Below are 18,710 nucleotides of genomic sequence, written 5' to 3' on the forward strand. Positions count from 1 at the left end.
CTCTGATGTACAAACTGTGAGATCATGACCTGAACCGAAACCAAGAACCAGATGCTTAGCCGACTGTGTCACCAGGCACCTCTTCTTGAAACTTAATTTTAAAAAATTATAAAATGCTTATATACTGAGAAAATTTTGGAAATAAGGGGAAAAAATAGTTCCACTTTATTAATTCAATGACTGCTGTCAGTTTGAAAGCTTTATTTTATTAAAGAAATGACTTATTTTGTGTGATTTTTCTTTCCTACATAGTTGTAAATAGACTTTCATTCATTGTTATAAACAGATATTTACCTACTGTGTCCCAGATAGTATTCTGAATGCTGAAGATACTTGTGTGTGAGAGTATATTTCAATTAGACAAAACTTTAAGATAGTTGAAGAGTAAGAGTATAATGAACCCCGGTATTCTCATAATGCAGCTTCAGTTACCAATTTGTCTTTACCCATTTGTTTCTACCTCATAGATTATATTTTTCAAGTTTGTTTAAGTAATCTCTATACCCAGTGTGGGGCTTGAACTCACAACCCTGAGATCAAGAGTTGCATGCTCTTCTGACTATGCCACCTAGGCGCCCCATGCCCTTAGATTATTTTGAAGCAAATCCCAGACATCATCACTTCTCCTAGACATCTTCAGTATATATCTCTTAAAAGGTGAGGGTTCTGTTTGTAAACATAGCCACCATAGCATTGTCACACCAACAAAGATGAAAAAGTGACTTAAAGCCCAAATCCATAACAGTATAATTCCTTAAATTTTTGTTTTCTTTATACATGTAATCTTAAAACTTTAATAAAGTAATACTTTCCAAGGTTTTTGTTTTCTTTTTATAATTTATCACTTTTAAGTAAACTCTGTGCCCAACATGGGGCTTGAACTTACAACCCGAGGTCATGAGTCACATGCTCTACTGACTGAGCCAGCCAGGCACACGAAAGGTTTTTTCTTTTAAATCATATTTGCTTGGCAAGTAACTGCATCTCTCTGGATGGACTTGGTTCTTCCTTTGTGTATTTTGAAGGTGAAATTGGTGATCTGATGGGTACCTTGGTGGTTCAGTTGGTTAAGTGGCCGACTCTTGATTTCATCTCAGGTCATGATCTCACCAGTCCTTAGATGAAGCCCTGACTCTGGCTCTGTGCTGGGTGTGGACCCTGTTTAAGATTCTCTGCATTCCTGGGGCACCTGGGTGGCTCAGTCAGTTAAGCGTCTGACTTCAACTTAGGTCATGATCTCACGGTCTGTGAGTTCGAGTCCTACATCAGGCTGTGCTGACAGCTCAGAGCCTGGAGCCTGCTTCAGATTCTGTGTCTCCCTCTTTCTCTGCCCCTCTTCCACTCGCACTCTGTCTCTCCCTCTCAAAAATAAAATAAAAACATAGAAAAAGTTTTTTTAAAGATTCTCTCCATTCCTCTCCCTCTGTTCTATCCCACTTGCTCATGCATACGCTCTTGTTGTCTCTCTGTGCTCTCTCTTTCAAAAAACAAAACAAAACAAAAAAACGCTGAGGCCAGAAGTCATTTTTTTTTTTTGGATTTAAGAATCTTTCAGTTTCATGGTTTGTGGTGATCCTTCATCTTGAAACAAGGGACAGCAGACTAATGGACAGTAACTGAATCAGTTGCTTTTATTAGTTCTGGGACATACAAAAATACATTGTCTGGAACACAGGTATGTGATGAACTTCCCAGTACATTACAATATTTTCAAACTTTGGAGACCCAGCCTTTTAGAGTTACCCTCTTTTATCCCTTAAATTTTTCTCTTCTTAGCATATTCCTTTTTTTTTTGTCTTTTTTTTTTTATGTTTATTTATTTTGAGACAGAGAATGTGAGCAGGGTCAGGGCAGAGAGAGAAGGAGGGAGAGAATCCCAAGATTCTGTCTGTGCTGTCAGCATGGAGCCTGACTCAAGGCTCAATGTCATGAACCGTGAGAACATGACCTGAGCCGAAACCAAGAGTTGGATGTTTAATTGACTAAGCTACTCAGATGCTCCACTTCTTAGCACATTCTTACAGAAACTGGGGCTGCTACATTGCAGACCTCCAGGGGGCACCATTCATATTGTGTTGTGAGTGCCATTCATGTAGAATACATGGTAAGTGGTGCCCCTGGGAGTCTAATGTGGATGTCCTGATAGGCCAGTCCTCCATCCTCTGCATTGGTGCTGCCTCTGATTCTAATCACCATGCACCCAAGTAAAGTAACCCATAGAAACGGACTCAACTGGAGACAAATAATAGTCCTTTTTGACCCAGCCTTCCTAACAGAGTAGTGACATGTGTGTGCAGACACACAAATGCCTAGAAGATGTTCAGCTTTGGAAGTCCTTTAAAATTTTTAGTACTACTAAAATGCAGATCCTTTTGGGAGGGATAGTACACATTGTTATATTTACTTCACTGTGAATGAGTTTCGGATCCTTTTTGAAAAGTAGAGCAAATATAAGAGAAGGAGAAGAAGAATAGGACCTTGAGGAAATAGAGAACAGGGCCATTTATTATATGGATAGATAAAAAGCAGGAAGAAACACAGGAGGGTCTGTCTAATAATTTTACCTGGGTAAACCTAGGACCTCTCCTGCATTGATGAGAATATTCCTTAGATTTTTTATCAAGGCCTTTTAGGTTGATTCCTTTTTTATTTTTATTTCTTAAGATTTACATTTTTAAGTAATCTCTAAATCCATTGTGGGACTCAAACAATCCCAAGATCAAGAGCTGCATGCTCTACCAACTGAGCCAGCCAGGTACCCCAGATTGATATCTTTTTAAAATCTGGGAATTTTTTCCCACATTATGTCCCTTAAATTTGTCTAATGTACCTTATTAATTAACTTAAATACTATTTAACTATTGATTTCAGAAGTGTTATAGTAATTTTTTTAATTTTTACATTATACTAATTTTTAAAAAAATTAAAAACTTCGCTAATAATCCTGTCTTGCTAACATATCAAACTTTTAATTTGTTCCTTCTAGAAATTGGCAATATAAATCTATAACTCCTACCTGGTTGAAGTTGTACTGAAATTATTACTTTGTATTTTAACTTTTTATGAATAGGGGTTTCTCATTTGTATTGACTTTAAAACTGAGGAGAAGTTGTAAAGACTAGTGTATGTTTCTATTTCAAAATGAAATAGAAATTTTAGAATTATTTTTTTTTTTAATTTTTTTTTCAACGTTTATTTATTTTTGGGACAGAGAGAGACAGAGCATGAACGGGGGAGGGGCAGAGAGAGAGGGAGACACAGAATTGGAAACAGGCTCCAGGCTCTGAGCCATCAGCCCAGAGCCCGACGCGGGGCTCGAACTCCCGGACCGCGAGATCGTGACCTGGCTGAAGTCGGACGCTCAACCGACTGCGCCACCCAGGCGCCCCGAAATTTTAGAATTATTGGAGGGGTGCTTGGGTGGCTCAATCGGTTAAGCGGCTGCCATCAGCTCAGGTCTTGATCTTGTAGATCATGAGTTCGAGCCCCATGTTGGGCTCTTTGCTGACAGCGGGGAGTCTGCTTGGGATTCTCTCTCTCCTCTCTTTCTCCTCTCTCTGCCCCTACCCTGCTTGTGCTCGCTCGCTCTCAAATAAACTTAAAAAAAAAAAAAGTTAGAATTCTGGGGTGCCTGGGTGGTTCAGTCGGTTAAGCATCCAACTTCGGCTCAGGTCATGATCTCACGGTTTGTGAATTCAAGCCCCGCGTCAGGCTCTGTGCTGACAGCTCAGAGCCTGGAACCTGCTTCAGATTCTGTGTCTCCTTCTCTCTCTGCCCCTCCCCAACTTGTGCTCTATCTCTCTATGTCTCTCAAAAAATAAATAAATGTAAAAAAAAAATAAGAATTATTTGAAAGTTGGTTTAAGGAACTTTATATTCTATTTTGTTTTTGAGGTACAAGTGAACAGTTTAAAATTTTTCAAGCCCTCTTGACCCCTCCCCCCCAAAAAAAAACGGAGGGAGGGAAGAGAAGGGAGAAGGCAGGGGCAGGCAGGCAGACACAAACTAAATTCAATTATTTGAAGTTAGCTTGTACCCATCAATGAACTATTCTGGTTAAAATTAATATATCCATACAATTCAATATTATGTGTGAATGAGGTAACTGTAGTGATAAGGAAAGATTTTTAGGTGAAATCACTGTTAAGTGAAAAGAGCAAGATGCAGGACAGTATGCGGTAGGAAAGGGGGAAATAGTATATATTTTTATTTGCTTGAATCTCTGCAAACATTTGGAAAGATATAGACCAGAAATAACAGTGATTACTTGGTGGGTTTGTTGGAGGGTAGAGCTGAGAAACAGGGATGTGTGAGATTTCTCAAGGTATATCTTGTTATATTTTGGTTTTTGAACCATTTGAATATAGTACTTATCCAAACCCAAACTAATATATTTTAAAAGTATTCCTTTCCTTTGGTTTTAAAAGTCTGTTGTGTTATCTATCTGCTTAATATATTTATTGAGTTTTCTGGATTACTTCTAAAAAATTAAAACTAGAATCAGTAAACAGTATTTTGATTAGAAGTGTCTAAGCAGTTTAAGGAAGAGTATACACATGTTGTAAATGATGACAGTTTATGTTGTAATGGATGACAGTTTGCCTCTCCTGTGAGTGTATTGATAACTGATGAGCAACTCAAAACATTCACTCTTTAGTTAGCTTTTGGGCATATCTGAAAAGTACACTGTGAAATATGGGGTCATTTTCTACCTTAAATTTAATGTGGTTTATTTTTATGTACAGTAGAGCTCTAGCAATATTTTGTGCTAAATTTAGGGTAAAATCTGAAACTACTTTGATGGAGGAGACATAATTAGACATGCAGAAAAGTATTATTATTAGGATTTTCTTGTACTCTGAGACTGTACTTTTGAAATTAAAATGTAAGTTTATATCAAGTACCTGCTATAAACATGCTGTATGAAAAAGAAGAGTAAATGGTAAAAAAAAAATTGTGTACTTTTTTGAATCTTCCTCCCCTTTAAAATTTCATTACAGGAATGGGGAGTATTAAGTAGTGTTTTGTTGTTTTTGTTTTAGTTAATTTTTGATCTATTCTCTTCACCTTTCTTTCCCTCCCATTTCAGAAGGCCCTAGTGAAATATTTATGGGGCTAAGACTTGGAAGTGTTCTGGAACCTTGAATTGTCAGATAAGAATAAAATTATGCTTTTGCTCTAATTATGTTAAAACCCTTGAGTTGAATTCTCTAGTGCCTTTAAGCATATCACTTTGAGATATGATCAATTAATCATATTGGCCTTTAGATATAGAGCAGTGCACCCAGCTCTGGACCTGTCTGAGGCAGGCCACACGTCTGGTCAGTTTGGTGAAAGAGCAGTGAACCTACATCTGTGCTAACTATAGTTAGATCACCAGGAAGATGTAGGCTGATTATAGTGCTAATAATAGGGGAGAGTATTTGTAACTGAAATTCCATGTAAATTGTAAACTGTTTTATTTGACAAGGTTTTTTATTTGAGACTTTTTTTGGGTCCCATACTTTGTACAGCAAGCAGGAATATTTTCTAGGTAATTAACCCCATTGTGCTGAACCTAGGGAGATATAATATCTTCTTACAGCAACCTTTGGGCTTTGTAAGGGATGCTTTGCTCATGCTTCTGAATGCTGAGTAAGAAATGGAATGAATAAAAATTAGGAAAATAGTCTTAAAATTGAAATAAATTTATCAGCAAAGGGCAGAAGTTGAATCTCTAGATCAGTATGTGTAGGTAATATCCTGGAACTCCAGCCCTACTGAGTAACAATATTTTCATGCTTGACTATTATAAAATTAGAAATTTAGCTAGTAGTTGATACTGATTTTTTAGTAGACATGAATAGTTACTCTCAGCCATGAAAATAATGTTAATACCTACCTCGAAAGGTACCATATATTCCTCCCTTAACCAGTTCTTCTTAAAACATCTTTTTATTTTAAAATGTAGTTTATTAAAAAGACTTGCTATGTGTTTGAGGATCAGTTTAAGAATAATGTTAACATTATATTGAAATATGGTTATAAATAGATATTTTTGTGCCATATAAAAAATGAAAGGCTATTTAAGAAGGTTGTTTAATAATAGAATGACTTTATTACAGTAATACAGATTTTAAAATTTAACTGGAAGGAATAATTTTAATTAAAATGTTAGGAAAGTCTGAAGCTCCACAAATTGGTCTTTTTGGTTACAGTATAATGCAGCCTATGTGATGATAACCTTTATGGTCCTTTTATTTTTATGTAAAAATCACAATCATGACAATTTCTCAGCATTTTCGGCATCTGCACTCAAAGTCAAATAAACAGTTTTGAACTATTTTCTCATATTTGTTAAAATATAACAAATATAACAAACTTTCTTGTAAGTGACTGCTTTTTACCAGCAATATAATTTGTACATATAATCAGAAAGCTTTAGTCCAGGATTTGCTTTTAGTCTAGATTTTTCTTTAAGAAAAATCCTTTGTTAAGGCAGACCAAATTGCTAAAATGAAATAGCTCAGAGAAAATAAATTAGCAAGTAACCACTTAACATTAAATGCTTACGGTTTACTCTAAGGTCTGGATATAGATCAGGTTCATAGAAAATCTCATGAATTTTCCATAAGGCACAGATGGTGAGGGTGCTTATCAAATAGCACAAGGCAGTCTTCACATTTTCATAATAAAATCCTACCAAGCAGCGAAATGAATACAGTGCCTTTTTTGGTCTTTAGTCGGAACAAAGCTTTCTGCTTGGTTTTTATGGTAAAAGATTTTTTAAATTACATCATAAGGACATGTATTACTGAATGCAAAAGATCGCATAAACCTACCTCTTGTCTGAAGGCTGCTGTTGAAGCGATGGTATCGTCTGTTTGTAATGCAGTCCAGTGCACATCCAAGATGGAGCTGTGCTTCTATTGGTTGAACCACAATGCAGCTGACAGTTTCCTCCTCGTTCATTTGCATTAAGTCCTGCCACCCTTAAGTGTAAATCATTCATAAACTTGAATAGAGCTGTCTGGGATATCAACTGTCCCCTCTTTTTCTTGCCTCATTTTTTGTCCTTAAGGTAAATTTCTGCAAAGGAATTTGAGTTAGTAATAAACTGGTGATTCCTTAGTGTTTAACCATAAAATTTCGGATCCTTCAGTGAGTATTTCATGGCTAGGGCTAGAAGGTACTATTGAGAGAGGTAGTAACCTAGGAAACAAACAGTCCAGGTTTACCAGCTGAATATTTCCTCCCGGAAGTGGGCATAAAAATCTCATAAATGATATTTTCTTTCACTACTTGTGTTCTCTATAAATCTTGCCCTCTGGAAATGATTATTTCCATGTGGTGGTTTGATTTCGGAGAAATTCTAAGGGAAAAGAAATAAGGTTTTCAGCTCTGCTCGTTGGGATAGGGTTAGTTTTGGTAGGTACACCACCTACATTAAAAAGCAGTCTGTGAAATGGGGCGCCTGGGTGGCCAAGTCAGTTAAGCATCTGACTCTTGATTTTGGCCCAGGTCAGGTAATGATCTCACGGTTCACGAGTTCGAGCCCTGCATTGGGCTCTGCACTGACAACATAGAGCCTGCTTGGGATTCCCTCTCCTTTCTGCCCTCCCCTGCTCACGTGCACACTCTCTCTCTCTCTCTCTCTCTCTCTCTCTTTCAGAATAAAGACATAAAACATTAAAAAGAATCAGTCTGTGAAATTTAAATGGTAAGAAAGGAATAAAAGGTACAGCATATAGTGAGTGATACTATAATAGTGTTATGTGCTGATAGATGGTAGCTATACTTGTGAGCATAGTATGACCTGTAGAGAAGTTGAATCACTGTGTTGTACACCTGAAACTGACATTGTGTGTCAACTATACTCAAAACTTTTTTAAAAACTGGCAAAACAATCCACAACTTCAGTGCTTTGAAGCTAGAATATTTGTATTTATGACCTATTATTTAGAGTTGTGTGGGGTCCAAACATAACAGTATCAAGGTTATACATTATGGAGAGGCTATTATAGCAATAGCAGACAAATGCTTGCTATGCAGGCTTTATTTTATAGGTCACATTATTTTTTAAAAATAAGAGATAGGAGCACCTGGGTGGCTCAGTTGGTTAAGTGTCCGACTTTGGCTCAGGTCATAATCTCACGGTTCATGAGTTCTAGCCCTGCATTGGGCTCATTGCTGTCAGCACAGAGCCTGCTTCAGATCCTGTCTCCCTCTCTCTCTGCCCCTCCTTCCACCATCTCAAAAACAAACATTTAAAAATAAATAAAATAATAGATAAATTAGTGAATTATTTTCTTGGACTATAAAGGAGTACATAGAAATACTCTTACTACCTTCATTCATTCAGCTAATATTTACTGAGTGTTTACTCTGCCTGGCACTTAGCTAAATGTTTAAGACTCCATGATAAACAAAACTGCATGTAGTTCATGATTGAACATTTGTGTAATGCATATCCTTAACATAGTGTCATCTGCTTTTCATAGCTTTCCCACTTAGTTGTTTACAGAGGAGTATAGGATAAACTTTTCTTTTTCTTTTTTAAATTTAAGTCCAAGTTAATATATACTGTAATAATGATTTCAGGAGTAGAATGTAATGATTCATCACTAGGATAAACTTAATATTTTACTAAAGGTAAAACGTTAAATCTGCACTTATGAATTTTTATACTCTGAATAATAGCCCATCTCGGATGAAATAGTCTGTGTTAAGGGCTAGTTAATGATCCCTTTTCTAAATTTAAGCTTACTTATTTATTTTGAGAGAGACAGAGACCATGTGAGCAGGGGAGGGGCATTGAGGCAAGGAGAAGGATAGAGAATTCCAAGCAGGCTCTGCACTCTGCACTATCCATGAAAGTCCAACACGGGGCTCAAACTCATGAAACTGTGAGATCATGACCTGAGTCAAAACCTGAGTCAGATGCTTAGCCAACTGAGCCACCCAGGTGCCCCATTAATGATTCTTATACAAGGCAGTATCACAGTGTTTACAACTGCATTTGAATCTGTATTCTTCTACTTCTCTGTTTTCTTATGTTTAAAGGGAGACAGGTTATTTGGGAGGGATTAAATGAGAAAATAAATATTTAGCATGCATTTGGCAAATAGTAGTGTTCAGTAAATGTTATTGCTGTTGTTGTTAAAGTGTCCCGAACACCTTGGTGAAATGAACCACGTAGGTAGTATTTCGTAATTGAAATAATGTGAAAGCATGCCTGTAAGGCATTCATAATATTATTTTTGGAAACATAGTAGACTTTAATGTGCCAGTTAAGTTGTTAAAATTATAACAGTGATTTTTAAAGGAAAACTGTATATCGTCTTGTTTTAGTCTCAAAAAAAGCATGTTCAGTAAAGCAGTCTTGTGAACTAATCTCAAAGAAGTATTATGTTTCCATCTAAAAACTATTCTCTGGAAAAAAAAAAAAGCTATTCTTTTTGGATCTTTGACACTCGTTACATTTGACTTGCACTGTTCTAATGCATTCATTTGTTTAAATTGTTACAAAACTGGTGCCAGAGATTACACCCCCCACCTCTGCTTTTTATTTAACCTCTTCCTTTGTGGATCAGCCACATGAGAACTTTATATCTGAGTTTATGGTTTGCTAATAGAATGTGTACTTCTGAAATGTTTTTCTGGTGTTGTTGTTGTTTTTTTTTTTTTTTTTGCTTTTTTTGTTTTCCTTCCTTCCTTCCTTCCTTCCTTCCTTCCTTCCTTCCTTCCTTCCTTCCTTCCTTCCTTCTTTTCCTTTCTTTTCTTTCTTTCTTTCTTTCTTTCTTTCTTTCTTTCTTTCTTTCTTTTTTTCTTTTCTTTTCTTTTCTTTTCTTTTCTTTTCTTTTCTTTTCTTTTCTTTTCTTTTCTTTTCTTTTTTCTTTTCTTTGCTTTTTTCTTTTCTTTTCTTTCTTTCGAGTGCCAGCCCGGGAGAGGAGCAGAGGAAGGGGGAGAGAGAGAGGGAGTGAGTCTCAAGTAGGCTCCATGCTCAGTGTGCAGCCTGTTGTGGGGCTTGAACCCACAACCCTGGCATCATGATCTGAGCAAGAGTTGGATGCTCAACCGACTGGTGTCCCTGAAATGTTTTTCTAGTATTTATGATGAGTTTACTTTTTGAACTATTCCTCCTTATGACTAATGGAATGCATTTGTGATTCATGGTAGGATTAGGTTTTCTGCCTATAAAATGTAACAAAATGATAACAAGTTCTGAAACAAATTATCTTCTATAGGATTTGCTCCTTGTTTCCTGCTGTCATCCCCCCCCCCTTTTTTTAATGTTTATTTTTGAGAGAGAGAGCGCATGAGGAGGGAAGGGGCAGATAGCTGAAATCTGGTGCTTCACCAACTGAGCCACCCAGGCGCCCCTCATGCTGCCATCCCTTTTTAAGCATCCATGTTTTTGCAGTGGCAGTGCCTATAATTTATTTTTCCTTAGTTTATCTCTCAAGTTTAGTTATTGTATCATTTCTTTTATTCCCATTTGCTTTACATTGATAGAAATTGATGTAATAGGTGATAAATGGAACTTTTTATACCTCAGAAGTAATTTACTCATTTCTCATGGTTTTAAGTTTATTAGAAAAGCTCTGTGTGTCAGATTGAGATTTGTATTATCCTCTTGTTTAAAAAGCTATGCCTCTAGGGGTGCTGAAGCGTCCAGCTTTGGCTCAGGTCATCATCTCACAGTTGGTGGGTTCAAGCCCCATTTTGGGCTCTGCACTGACAGTGTGGAGCCTGCTTGGGATTCTCTCTCCCTCTCTCTCTGACCCTCTCCCACTTGCACCTTCTCTCTCTGTCAAAATAAATAAATAGGGTTGCCTGGGTGGCTTAGTTGGCTAAACGTCTGACTTCGGCTCAGGTCATGATCTCACAGTTTGTGAGTTTGAGCCCCACATTGGGCCCTATGCTGATAGCTCGGGGCCTGGAGCCTGCTTCGGATTCTGTGTCTCCCTCTCTTTTCCCCTCCCCCGCTTGTGCACACGCACGTGTGCGCGCGCTCTCTCTCAAAAATAAATATTAAAAAAATTTAAAACTAAATAAACTTAAAAAAAAAAAAAAAAGCCATGCCTCTAGAGTGCCTGGGTGGTACTCTCTCTCTCTCTTTCAAAAAAAGAAACAAAAATAAAAACAAACAAAAACACCATGCCTCTAATCTTGGGAGAAAATCTAATCAGAATTAAGGAAAGAGTGAGGCAGAGGTACTTACAGAAGAAACGTATTTTAATGCTTTTGAATTATTTATACTTTGTTCCTATTCTTAGTGCGAAAATTGATAAATTTATTATACAGTCGAGGATTTGAATTGTTCGCCAAAATTTTACAGGGTAGAATACACTGGGTGGAAAAACTCGAAACAAGAAATGTTTTACTAGAGTTAAAAATCTTAGCTGCTTAAATGTCATAATCAAATCTAATAGGAACATGTTATAATTGTTTTTTGAACTTCATTTCCAGATCATAGCAATGGATCATTTAACTTGAAAGCTCTGTCAGGAAGCTCTGGGTATAAGTTTGGCGTTCTTGCTAAGATTGTGAATTACATGAAGGTAAGTACTTTTCTCACATGACACAAATCCTATTTAACTTTTTGGCAGGGGAAGAGGATTGGGATTTTCAGAAGTAAATTTGTATATACATGTCAAAATTTATCAAATTGCATGTTTCAATATGTGCAGTCTTTTGTATCCTTACTACACCTCAGTAAAACTAAAAAATATTTAATATTTTAAGCCTTTTCAATCAAAAAGAATGAAATCTTGCCATTTGCAACTACGTGGATGGAACTGGAGGGTATTATGCTAAGTGAAATTAGAGAAAGACAGAAATCATGACTTCACTCATATGAGGACTTTAAGAGACAAAACATGAACAGAAGGGAAGGGAAACAAAAATAATATAAAAACAGGGAGGGGGACAAAACATAAGAGACTCATAAATATGGAGAACAAATGGAGGGTTACTGGAGGGGTTGTGGGAGGGGGATGGGCTAAATGGGTAAGAGACACTAAGGAATCTACTCCTGAAATCTTGTTGCACTCTATGATGACTAATTTGGATGTAAATTAAAAAAATAAAATAAGGGGCGCCTGGGTGGCGCAGTCGGTTAAGCGTCCGACATCAGCCAGGTCACGATCTCGCAGTCCGTGAGTTCGAGCCCCGCGTCAGGCTCTGGGCTGATGGCTCGGAGCCTGGAGCCTGTTTCTGATTCTGTGTCTCCCTCTCTCTCTGCCCCTCCCCCGTTCATGCTCTGTCTCTCTCTGTCCCAAAAAAAAAAAAAAAAAAAAAAAAAAAAATGAATAAAATAAAATAAAATGAAGTCCAATTAAAAAATATTTTAAGCCTTTTACATTATATCAGATTAGTACTGCTACAAGTTACTTAAGTATATTTAAAAAATTTTTTTTAAACGTTTATTTTTGAGAGACAGCATGAGCAGGGTAGGGGCAGAGAGAGAGGGAGACACAGAGTCAGAAGCAGGCTCCAGGCTCTGAGCTGTCAGCACAGAGCCTGATGCTGGGCTACAACTCATGAAACTATGAGATCATGACCTGAGCTGAAGTCGGATTCTTAACCAACTGGGCCACCCAGGCGCCCCATATTTAATTTACGTTAATTCAACTATACAATTTAAGCCCACCATTTCACTTATAAATTAGCCCAGGCAGTAGATACAGTCACCTTCCAATTACTCAATACTTGCTGGCAAAACCAGTGGAAAGATGTGAATGATTTGCATACTCTTATTTCCACCGATGTGAAAAGTAAAAACTACGTAGTTCAGGCATATGGTGATGATGGCATTTCTGCATCTTTGGAGGAGGAAACTAGAAAATTACTGAAGGTCTTAGAAAAACATTGTCTCACAAAAGACTTAGAATTTAAGATTTGATGGAGGATATACTGTTTTTTTTTTTTTTTTTTTTTTTGAGGTAAGTTTTGAACTTCTGATGATATAACATTTTGGCTTTACCAAAGACTTTGAGTCCTAACTTCACTTATTAAAATGAAATTTCATTTATGGCTAAATGATTTCAAATTTGCCCCCTTCTGCCAAACTCATTCCTTTTTAGTTACTATTTGTATCTCTTCAAAAAAGTCAAAATGCTGTTTTTGTTATTTCAAATTTCAGCTATGTATTGCTTAAAATAGAAATCAAAATTTTTTTTTGTTAGGCCTTTTCTTGTGTAATTTAAGAGACTTAATGTCAGTGTCTGACTCTGACTGAAATTTGTAGTTTATATTTGACTTGTAGTAGAAATCAGTTAGTTTGTAATTTCCCATTATCAAATAATACACTTTGATACATATTCACTATTCATTCATTCCATCCACTTATTCCCCTATGTGGTAAACAAGTTATTAAAACCTGTATGCTATTTATAGCATTAATGGTGGGACTACCTAGAAAAATATGCCCTCATGGCTGTTAGTTTATTGAGGGAGATTGACATTCAAATGTCATATTTTTGTTACTCTGTTGATAACAGTCTTCACTTAATCTGTATGACCCTTACTTCTCACTTTCTTTAGGACTGTTATCTTCAAATTTGTGCTCAATCATTTCCTGAAACAGTTTCCAGAGATTGTGTGTCCCTTTGCACATATTGAAATTGACAATAACAGTTTTTCAGCAAAAGGATGGAATTTCTGACATATTGTCTCATTTCAACAAAATACCTCTAAGGGGTTCTAAGTCCCATTATTTATTAAAAATATAAACACAAACATATGTTTGGAAATTTTAATTATTTTCCTTTTGAACTTGTATGTTCTGTTACTTCCAGTACATTTTATCCTAATGTTCTCTATTTTTATTCTTGAAAATATTTTAATCATCATCTGTCAAACTTATTTGCTACAATACTATATATAAATTGGAATTGGAAATGTTTTTCTTGAGGTGCCTGGGTGGCTCGGTCAGTTAAGCATCCAACTTCAGCTCAGGTCATGATCTCATGGTTCATGAGCTTGGGCCCCACATCAGGCTCTCTGCTGTCAGCACAGAGCCCACTCCGGACCCTCTGTCTCCTTCTTTCTTTGCCCCTTCCTGGCTTGTGCACACACTCTCTCTCAAAAATAAACATTAAAAAAACAAAACAAAACAACAACAACAAAAAACTTGTGACCATAAGGTTCTAACTGCTGTCAAAATTATTAGCACACAGTTGATTAGAATAACTTACATATATTAAAATTTTGATAAAATTTGCTTTGTGTGTAATAGTTATTCAGCAGGGGTTCATTTTCTCAAAAAATTTTTCTTAATGTTCATTTACTTTCGAGAGAGAGAGAGAGAGAGAGAGAGGCAGGCAGGCATGAGTAGGGTAGGGGGCAGAGAGAGAGAGACACACACACACACACAGAATCTGAAGCAGGCTCCAGGCTCTGAGCTGTCAGCCCAGAGCCTGACGTGGGGCTCGAACTCATGACTTGAGCTGAAGTTGAACACTTACCCAGCTGAGTCACCCAGTCTCACTTGGCATTATTTATTTATTTTTAACGTTTTTATTTATTTTTGAGAGAGAGACATCAACTGTGAGATCATTGACTTGAGCCAAAGTCGGACACCCAACTGACTGAGCCACCCAGGCAGCCCTCGGGGTTCATTTTTTAATGAAGTGAATGGAATTGTCTCCTCTCTTCTTCCAGAAGTTTTTGTATCTGGAGATATGTAATATGTATTGATAGAATGAAATCAGATTTGGCACCAATTTCTGTTCTTTTTAGATTTTGTAGGTTTATTTATTAAAAAATAAGTGTTCATTTAAATAAGCTAATTCTGCTGGAAGTTTTGTGATAGTAAAACCTTCCAAGTTATATCAGAAATTACTTAAAGATTTATCATCAAGCATCCATTAGTTGAATGTTTTATTAGGTTCTCCTCTTTCAGTTTTGTTGAAAGCAAAAGAATGAGAATCACCTAATTTGTCAAAGGATTTATTACCTGGTCCTAATTTTTTATGAAGTATATCATAAAGACTTTACCAAGACTTAGCAAATGTCTAATTATATCAGTTCCTCCTTCTTCCCCTTGTAGGCATTTTCTTTAATCTGATATAATCATAAGTCATTGAGAAAATAAAAATATTATTTTTTTAAGTTTATTTATTTTGAGAGCTGGAGAGACAGCATAAGTTGAGGAGGGGTGGAGAGGGAGACAGAGAATCCCAAGCAGGCTCTGCACCATAAGTACAGAGCCCAATGCAGGGCTTGAACTCCCAAAACCACAAGATCGTGACCCAAGCTGAAACCGAGAGTTGGACCTTCATTCGACTGAGCCACCCAAACACCCCTCCCAAAAACATTATTAATTTCAATGCATCTTTGCCAATGGAGTTTTTTCATAAGATGCTTTTATCTTATTATGCATATAAATATATTTTAGTCAAAACCTGTAGGTTGAAAGTTTAGCTTGTTATATTTATAGAAAGTATCTTCCAGTTAACAAAGCTCGTCTCCATTGTCAGACCAACCGGCTATATCAAACTTGTTTTTAATCATAAAATATCTTTTCCTTTTAAGTTAAAATAAATAGGTTAAGCATATTTTAAGTAATATAAAAACCACTGAGAAGTTATAGAATTGCATACTGAAAGATACTATTAAGGTAGTTGAGGTTAAAATTATATGATGAGTCTAATAGAATTAATTCCTTTTTATAATTTTAGTATATGTGCTGCCGAAGCGAGCACAATCCTTTTTATAATTTTAAAAACAAATAGGCTGTTTACCTATTTGTATCATTATAAATTAATAATATCAAGAAGGGATATGAAAAGTGTGTTACTGCTTTTCTAAATGTGTGGACTTACATCTTCTGATCTCTGGCATTCAGCTTTTAGATATAAATAAAAGGGAATGATTCAGAAATAATGCCATAAATTTTATTTTGGGGTAATTAATGATAAAGTAGAAGAATACCTATTGCTAAAAATGATTCATTCTTACAGTGAGCTATGACTGATTTTTTTTTACTAGAGGTAGAATATTAAAGTGTTCAAAAGATATGAGAATTTACTTAGAATAAAAGTTTCATGATATGATTTACAAAATAGGTTTTAACTACTATGTCGAATAATGCACACTTAATCTAAAATAGTTTGTATATAGTTTTGTGGGTTTTATGGAGCATAATTTGAATAATTTGGTGTTCCTGGAAAGTACTTGTTATACAGTCAGCCTCCTAATTGATATTGCTTAATTGATATTTAAAGCTTTTTAAATGTGCTTTTCATTTAAGCTAATAGATATTCATGGAATGAGGTTTGAGAATTGCTGAAGAGAATTACTTATATTTAAGTACTCAAAAAATTTAGTTTTCTTGTTAGATATTTCTTACCAATATTCCCTTTATTTACTTTGCTGTTATTAGCCTCTCCCAAAAGAGCAATGCATTTTTGGACAGTGCAGCATGGAAGTGTGGGGTATGTGGGGTTGGAAGAGTTAAAGTTGTTTAAAGGAAACTGCTCTGAATTGCTCACAGACAATATCACATCAGAATATCCTAGCAGGAGCTAAAATATCCTATTTTTAACTCTTAGAAAAATATATAAGACTAGAAAAGATAAGAAGCCCTATAGTGGATAGTTTATGACACTTCATTGTTTATAAGTTGTTCTTCCAAACAATATTTTTTGACTTGTCCTTTTTTGGTGGTCCCCAGAGTTTATTACATCTCCAGGCAATGTATCATAAATTCTAGGTGGAAGTGAGAGTGTTACCTTTTTTGTTGCTGTAAACAGGAGAGGGCCTATTTATGAAAAGGGAAAAGAATACGTATGGGAGGTGATCTGTAGATTGATTCTTGGAAGGTTTTCAGCTGTCCCATTTTTGAAGATCTGATAAAACCAAGAGCTTAGGAAGCAAAAAAGTTAATAACAGAAAACTCCTTACAACTTATTCATTTATTTAAAGAGGAACTTTTTAATTGCTTAGTGAAAATTACGTAGAAATTATATGGAGAAAGTTCAAGGGGCACTGTAAGAGAACTGTTTAAGATAGGCACAGTGGGATTTGCTAATTGGGTTTAGGGGTACTAAACAGGAAAAAAAATTGAAGGCAGATACAAGAACTTCAAAATCATAATACTGAGAACATTTGGCACACGGACAAACTGCCCAACACATCTCACTAGCTCCTGAGATGTTTAAATGTTTAGTGAACTTGTTTGAAAAGATAGAAGAATTTCATGGTCCCTTTTAGAAGGACTTAATTAATTAATTGCTTTAGAGAGATTGCGCCAGGGTTGGGGGGGGAGGCGGGCAGGGGAGAGAGAGAAAGAGAAAGGAAGAATCTCAATAGAGCTCCATGCTCAGTGCAGAGCTCGACATGGCTTGATCCCACAACGCTGGGATCATGACCTGAGCTGAAATGAAGAGTTAGATGCCCAACTGAGTCACCCTGGTGCCCCAGAAGGGTTTTAATAGAAAAAGTTAATGTAAAACAAATATCATTGCTTCAAAGTGTTGTCTAAAAAAAGCAAATTATCTTGAAAATTCCCTTATGAAGGATGCCACTTTCTCCTAATGTGACACTAGTCCTGAGACAACATATCCCTGTAGTGCACTTTGTTTTTATTAGAATGATTTTCTCTCAGTTCTCACCATTACCCTTTATTGTGGTTTTATGTGGCTATATCTTGGTTATTTAAAACATCATGTTGAGGGGTGCCTGAGTGGCTCATTCGGTTAAGTGTTTGACTCTTGGTTTTGGCTCAGGTCTTGGCTCAGGTCATGATCTCATGGTTCTGTGAGATCGAGCTCCGTGTTGGGCTCTGTGCTGGCAGTGTGGAGCCTCCTTGGGATTCTTTCTCCCTGTCTCCTTGCCCCTTCCCAGCTCTTGCTCTCTCTCTTTCAAAGTAAATAAACATGAAAAGAAACCCATCATGTTGAAAAATTTGATTATTTTGGTTTACAAGCCCAGTGGTTCTCAAAGTGTCATTCTCCAACCAATGGCATCATCATCATCACCTAGGTAGTTTTTTTGTTTTTTTTTTTTAACTTGGGAATTTACCAGGAGTGAAAATTTGGAGGCCACTTCCTAAATCTGTTTAGTCTGAAACTCTGGGAAAGCAGTTCAACAGTCTGTGGTTTAATAAGCCCTTCAGGTGATTGATACAGGCTGAAGTTTGAGAAACACTGGCTCAGCTCCTGTCTGAATTCTAACAATTATATTTGAATTTAAAAACTCTGAAGTCCAGGGAAATTAAATGGCTAGCTTATTATAGGGACAGTTCTGGTTGATAGCAGGGTTGGGTCAAGAACGCAAATTTATTTACAGTTTTAAATAAAGTATTTAAATTATACACCATTATCTCATAAATACAGATGTAAAAATCCTTAAAAAGATACAAATGGAATCTACTCATATATATAAGAAGGATAATATGTTATGATGAAGTTTATTTTAGGAATATGGTAGTTAATATTTAAAAAACAGTTGAAGTCATATTAACAGGTCATCTCATACAAAACAAAGCCTCTGACAAAATTTAACACTGATTCATGATGAAAACTTATAACAAATTAGTCGTAGAAGCAAACTGCCTTAAACCAGTAGAAGAGCATTTTGTCAGTCATTGTACCCTGAAAGAACCCTTGAAATATTTTATCATTTTTAGGTCTTAGAGAATCTTGTAAAAATTGTTATATCTATAGTTCATGTTTATTATTTAATCAGTAAATTGTGGATATGATAAGTCAATAATAATTGTC

General features: G+C 36.1%; 1 protein-coding gene across 4 annotated transcripts in view; it reads left to right on the plus strand.

Moving 5' to 3' along the window:
* The window catches only part of GTF2E2 (general transcription factor IIE subunit 2), a 79,683-nt gene that overhangs the window by 19,479 nt on the left and 41,494 nt on the right, over positions 1-18,710 (plus strand). For all 4 annotated transcript variants that reach the window (XM_047091206.1, XM_047091203.1, XM_047091207.1 and 1 more), the window contains exon 3: positions 11,452-11,543. In XM_047091206.1, coding sequence (XP_046947162.1) covers positions 11,452-11,543 — 92 coding nt within the window. The remainder of the gene's footprint in view (positions 1-11,451; positions 11,544-18,710) is intronic.

The sequence above is a fragment of the Lynx rufus genome, unplaced genomic scaffold, assembly GCF_022079265.1.
Source record: "Lynx rufus isolate CCGP_SWC_20201006 ecotype Redwood Valley unplaced genomic scaffold, mLynRuf1.p SCAF_3, whole genome shotgun sequence".
Lineage (NCBI taxonomy): Eukaryota > Metazoa > Chordata > Mammalia > Carnivora > Felidae > Lynx > Lynx rufus.